Consider the following 6,942-nt stretch of genomic DNA (forward strand, 5'->3'; position numbering starts at 1 on the left):
AGTTAAAGATTTTATTAAAGGTCAACATTAATTATGAAGGTAAAATTATAATTTTGATTTTTTTTTATAATAGTTACACTAAGGTTCAACTATTTGAACTCAACCACATTATTCAAACTTTCATTATTAAGTCCATCCTAATAGGTTAAATTATAATTCTAAAATGTAATACCAAAAACACTTACATATAATTGTATAGTTTTATACTGTATTCAATAGTAATTTATTCAAATCATAGCTACAAAAGTTGAAAGTGAATGAATGAAATAATATTGAAAATTTACATGAATTTTATGGAAAAACCATAAGATACTAAAGGTATCTTTGATTATTATTTTTTTAGTTGCTCCAACCTTAGTTTGAATAGTAAATTCAGTTTCGCTACATGTTTGGTTTTCTTCAAAAGTGTGTTTGCATATTTAACTTTTTCTTGAAAGTTCAATTTTGTAGAAGCAAGACTTAATTTGGTTACTTTTGCAAACTCAATTTGTAAACTTAAGTTTAACCAAAACTTAAGTTTGTCATGTTTAATCAAAATATACACTAAATCAGTTCAATTAACCATTAAATATATAAATCAACTAAAATAGAATTGTTCTAACTAAATCAGAAGTGTCAAATTCAAATCTTGAATATAAATCCTGAATATAGTTGATCCTACTTGGCTCAAACAATATTTCTTCCACTAAAAAAAAAAAATAGTTCGATTAAAGTTAGGCAAATGATAATTCAATGTTACTTAGACACTTGTTAACCAAACCATGAAATATATAATAAAGTCAACAATTCATTAGCCTTTGTTTTACTGCTAGTTTAAGAAGAGTTATCAATAGCATTAGTTTTTATGAGCAAGTAATATTATCTCATTTTTCTAAATAAAAATCAAATTAATTAAACTTAAAAGATCGAATATAATGTATTAGAAATACTATAAAGTTATTTAATTGATACACTCTACTTAACATACTAAACTCGTACGAGATTAGATAAGTCGAGAACATCTATGACTTTTGGAATAGATAAACAAGACCAAAGAGGGATGAGTTAGGCAAATGATTATTCATCGCTATACTATATTTTACTACTACTATTTTTTTTTTTGTTTTATTCATGGGCTAATTAAATTTCCACTTCTGTGTTTTCTGACTTTTGAACTCTTTGGTTTCTGATGTGTACAAACTTATTGACCAGAAACTATGAGAAAACCAACTCATCCCATTTGCCTTTGCTTGGAGAAGCAAACTATATAACCACATGCACCGACCAACTACCACGCTAAGAATTTGTGCCCAATTTTTAGATGCTGTATAATTATCTCATTCAGGTGTTGCTCTTAAATTTTGCAACATTTGAAGTACCATAACGGGAATGTCAAAAGATACCCAAAAGGAAAAAATAAAAGAAAGAACATCATGGGTGAATTCATGAAACATTATTTTTGTGCATGTCGATACACATATACTTGCATTAATTTCTCTAAGTTTTTTTTCTTTTTCAAGAGGAGCCATATTGTTATAGGGAAAAAGGTGCATCATCGGGACATTGGCCAGTACACAACTTGTGTTGGATCCCTATCAAAAACTTGGGAAAGTAAATAACCAAAGTTTGAGTTATTTTCCAATAATATGCAGTCAAGGTAGGTTTGAAAAAGATATAAAATAGTGATAACAATTTGAGTGGATGGCCTGTCTAAATGTTCTCCTTTTTATGGCAACTTTTGTATCATCAGCCAATGACCACTACAGACACCCTTTTATTTCTGTGTCATGTCCTACTCTCCCCATCCCAATTCCACCTGACATAATTACCTCCAATATTTTACACACATCATGTAGAGGATTATGCTACCTTCACATTCATATATACTTTTTTTTTCTCCATATTTTTCTTTATTCATTACATGACCCTATTCTTTAATTCTTAATTCTCTTTTATCTGCCCACAATTCTGTAGATATTACTAGATGATTAAGAGGTCATGAAGGCTTTCTTTCTATATTGTTGTGTTTCTGACTCTACTAGGTGTCCAATAAGTTTGAACTAATTAACAGTTAACCCAGTAGAATTATAGATAACTCCTCAGCCTATTTATATGTTTATTGCGCAATACCAATAGATAACTCTTCAGCATCTTTAAATGCTTATTGTATAATATCAAGATTTTAAAAAACGATCTCCAATTAGGATTTTGACTGTAACGTTAAAGTTTTTTAACTCTTCGATCTTGACCTTATCTTAACGGCATTTATCTGCAATTTCCTGGGATGTTAAAGATGAGATTGATAAAACTGTAACTACGATTCCAATTTAAATCCTTGCATACAAGTACACAAGAACTAAACAATACACACACCTTTTTTAGAAAGAGACAGGAGGTAGTGTCAAAGTTAATGAGCTAAAGGATAAAATTAAAGATACTCATCAGGACATGTTATTGCCATTTATCTTTTCTCCTCACGTACAAAGCTCAAAAGGGAGGAGAGACTATTGTTTTTGACTTCCACAAAGACACAGATGAAAAAACAAAAACAAAAGCAAAAGTAAAAGAGAAGATAAATATAAACTAAAAGGGATGAAGATGATGATAATTAAAAATTTGGCTTCCCCTTGCTTGATCAAATTCAGCCAAGGAGGTCCATGTTGTTGTTACACGAATTGAATTGGTTTGAAGAATCATCAGATCTGAGATATGCTGAAGGCACATGATCAACATCATGATCTTCCAAAGGGGTTATGAAGGAGTTTGGGCCACCGCAAGGACTGTGTATCTGCATGTCCCTAATCATTTGGCGAAGTTCCGAGGCTTCTTCTTTGAGCTGAGAATTCTCTTGGAGCACTTGGTCATGGGTCTCTGAGACATGGTTCAGCTTGTCTATGAGCTGGTGGTTCTCATTCCTGAGCCACACCACTTGTGACCAGAGCTCATCAAGGTGCTTCTGCTTCCTCATGCGTGACCTACGCGCCGATTCGCGGTTCGATAACATTCTCCTGTGCTTCCTCTCGTTGATGAGGCTTAGGTTTTGGTCATCAGCCTCATCAGAAGTGGAGTTGCTGCTGATGCATGAGGATTGAGGACTGAAGTCAGGAACTTGATAGGTAGTGTTGTGGCTGTTGTTGTAGCCATATATTTGGTTAGAGAATCTTTGGAACTGAAATGTGGGAATGCTGTTTTGGATCATGGAGGTGTAGTTGTTGCTAGGAGGGTAGGAACAAGGGTTTGAAGGGAGTAAGTAACTGAGGCTTGAGACTACTTCCTTGGTTTGCATAGTTTTTTTTTTGGAAGGAAGAAGATTATTGAGGCCTTAATTGTTTGGAGGAAGAGTAGTAGTAATGAGTGATGGAGAGAGTTCAATTGGTTTTGAGAAGGAGGAAGAAAGAGTGGGAAGAGTAGGTATTATATACTTGATAAACAGTAACAGTGTTGAAGTTTAATATGCTTATTACATTATTGATGATGTAATGGAATTGGCATTCATTCTCTTTAGTTCAAAAATAACTGCATCATCATGCAGTTGATCAAATCCAATGGTTTATTCCCAAAGTCTATGTTTATAATTGTTTTTCTTTGTTGCAAAATAAAGCATCTTGGCATCATGGGACAAATCCTCTACAATTTTGTTAGTATAAATTCGTAGTTGTTTAAGCCTCCTTTTGGTTCATTTATAATGGTAGTAGTGAATTGAATGAATTTTTTTTTTAAAATTTTGCATTTTCATCATATTACTTTAATGTAATTTTTTTTTCTATTTTGTATCATTCTACTCAACCAAAACATGCCTAAGTGTTTTTGTACAGTTCATTGTCAGAATTCAAACTTTATGAATTTTTAATATAATTTTTTATTGTGCAAATTACTGAAGTACAGGAACTTTAATTCTAATTAAGCAACAATTTTAAAATCAATTACAGAATTGCATCTATGTTTTGTCTTTCTTACAAAGGATAAAGCTTATATGTAATTTTTTAAGTATTTATAGTATTGTTATTTAATCAAAATTGGAGTTTTCACTTTAATTACTTATGCTAACTTTTAAGGAAAACTTTTATTATGTAATTTAAAAAATAAACCTTAAATCTAATTAGAAAAAGGTACTAAAAGCATCTATGTTTTGTCTATTATAAAAGATTATGAATCGATATATGGAATGTCATGCAGATGGTGTCTATGTGTGGGTTTAATTGGTTAATTGCGTTTATATTATTATATGCTGTTCTCTTTACTTTCTTTAAAAAGCATTAATGAACTTATGTATGTACATATGATATATGTGACATGTTATGGATGAATGGCATGATGCACATACATAAGTGGCCCAAAGGGTGAGCGCAACTTGGGTTTGTGGATATAATCATTTTGTAGAAAAATATGCTTACCTAAGAGCGACAAAGGCATTTCATATCATGGGGAGTATAATTAAATAACTCTATTGGAAGACTGTTTCGATGAAAGCAAGCACAGGAAAATTTTGGAGTTAAATAAGTCACTTAATTAAGCGTGTTATTTCCAAGCTGATTCTCTGTTGGATTTGGATTGTATTCTCTCAAATGACGTAAGAAAGGGGTGTGGAAAAATGAGGCTGGAAAAGGCAGGTTTTGAAGGTGACTTCAATGGACTATAACCAACAAATCACAAACCTTAACCAAAGAGCATGTTTGTTTTACCTATGGTTAAACTTAAAACTCGACATGAGTGAGGAAAAGTAAAATTCACATTTAATAGAAGGGAAAATATTGGCCTTTAATTATCAATCCACTTTTTGATCATCACAAATAAAATAAGGACAAATATACAGTAAGTATGGAATTATGTGTAAAAAAACAACTAGCATTTTCTTAAATAATCAAACCAAAATCCTATTCAAAAGTTAAACTTGCAAATCTACCTAAGGAAAAATAGAAAATAAGAAGAAAAAATGGTGATAAATTTTTCCATAAGTTAAAATGAGTTTTTTTATTAATTAAGTAGATGTTTTCTTATCTTTTAAAAAAATTATATGAAATAAATTTTATAAAATAATTAATGATTAACTAATAAAGAATTCATTAGAAATGCTTCCAAATAACTTACCCAAATAGCCCTTACTCAGTTCACTATTTCTAGGTAATTTCTTAGCTCACATCGCCAGCCGCATTTAAATTTCCATAAAGGAGAGCCCATTTCTATATTAATGAAACCTGCCAAATTCGTAACTACAAGATCAAAGAAAGGGATTAAGAATATTTTGGATGACTCAAGAACCACTTATTCCGGGACCTCCAAAAACAATTATATGTGTATGGATCATATAGAAGCCAAATGTTTGATCAGCAATCACTTTTCCTTAGTAGGGTTAGGTACTTAGTATTAATCAACGTCTACTGATTTGGCTGTGGCAAATGACAACTTCAATAGTAATCGCAGGGGAAAAAATAGAAGGTTATTCTGCTAATATTACTCTCCACGCCAAAAGTATGCCATGAATGCTGAATGCATCATGCTGCTGCGTTTGTTTTAGCTGCTAAAAAGCTATCTAGGTCTAATTTTTCGTCATTTCTGGCATATTCTCATGGTTATTCCACAATCCACATGGTCATTTAATTGCCCTTGTGAACAAAATGGGTTCATGAACAAGAATGATAGTAAAGATTTCAAAATAACTATAATTCTCACCCTCCCAAGATAATACCTATCTCCCCTCTTTGCTTTGGTACAGATTATATGCATTTTTTAGGAAAGATAACTTTATTCGAATTAAATAAGATTATTATAAATAAATAAAATTATCTAAGTATTTAACGAATTATTTACTTAAAATTCAAACTCAAAATGTAACCTTATGTTAATTGACCCATGTGCTTATCTCTGCTCCATGTATATATACTGGTGTTTTAGTATTTTCTTTTTTTTTAAAATATCAATATTTTACAAGTCGGAAGTATCATTAATTATTTTTTCACCAATAAACAGCTGTTATTAATAGTTTTTTCATTTTCTTTCTTTTATGATTTATAAGAATTAAAGACAGATATTAAAAAAATTTACAACATACACACACAAATTCAACTAAAAAATAACTCACCAACCCTCATGTTAATCAAAGATTATTATTATAATAGTTATAATAGATTTTTCTCAGTCTAAATATAACAATATTTTATACCTATTTAATGTTTCTTAATTTGTGTGTATTACCTTTAAACATCAATATTAATAGATATGCAATGATATGTACTAGCCATATCATGATCACTACTAGTAACAGTAATACTTAGATTATTTTAACAGTAATACTAGTTTAAAAATGTGACCCACGTAATTCAGTAGGACTTAGATGATTTTCATTCACAACCTAAATGTATTTGTTATTTAAAAAAAGTGTGTTCCTACTTTTTTTTTCTCTTGAGATATATATGCACGGTAAATAATAATATTACCTTCGGTCCTTATCATATTCAAATTAATTAAAGGTATAATTAAGAATTTTTTTTATAAGATCTAATATAAAATGATCTTGTATTAATTATTTTTTCTCAAAAATAATTTTAATTAAAGTTAATCTTAAAACGACGCAACAGTGGGAAAAACATAACTCATTAGATTTGTTAATTTTATTCATGGAATAGTTTTGGAAAAAAATATACTCATGAGATAAATTCATTGGTCGCAACAAATTAAATTAACTAATATTTTTAATCTTAATAAATTAGTTAATTAAATCTTATAATAAAGACTTGAGATTAATTAATTAGACCTTATAATAAAGATTTGAGATAATTTCAAACAATCAAACTCTCTTTATAATTGGTGTGGTATTACATGAATTAGCAAAATATTTTATTATATACTATTGTTTGAAATCTCACATCCATCCACTAATGATATAATCAAAATATAATATATATACAAGTGAGATATAAATCTCACATTATAAATTAATTTTATATAATTGAATTAGAATCAAAC

At 29.8% G+C, this 6,942-nt stretch overlaps 1 protein-coding gene across 1 annotated transcript; it reads right to left on the bottom strand.

Moving 5' to 3' along the window:
• Nucleotides 1-2,395: 2,395 nt before the first annotated feature.
• Nucleotides 2,396-3,378, bottom strand: LOC114382041 (basic leucine zipper 43-like). The gene has a single exon (XM_028341272.1). The coding sequence runs from the start codon at nt 3,263-3,265 to the stop codon at nt 2,621-2,623; it is 645 nt and encodes a 214-aa protein (XP_028197073.1). The 5' UTR covers nt 3,266-3,378; the 3' UTR covers nt 2,396-2,620.
• Nucleotides 3,379-6,942: the final 3,564 nt, after the last annotated feature.

This window comes from Glycine soja, chromosome 13, assembly GCF_004193775.1.
Source record: "Glycine soja cultivar W05 chromosome 13, ASM419377v2, whole genome shotgun sequence".
NCBI lineage: Eukaryota > Viridiplantae > Streptophyta > Magnoliopsida > Fabales > Fabaceae > Glycine > Glycine soja.

Excerpts from the sequence above, each read along its gene's own strand:
- LOC114382041 (XM_028341272.1), bottom strand. The coding sequence starts at position 3,265 with ATGCAAACCAAGGAAGTAGTCTCAAGCCTCAGTTACTTACTCCCTTCA.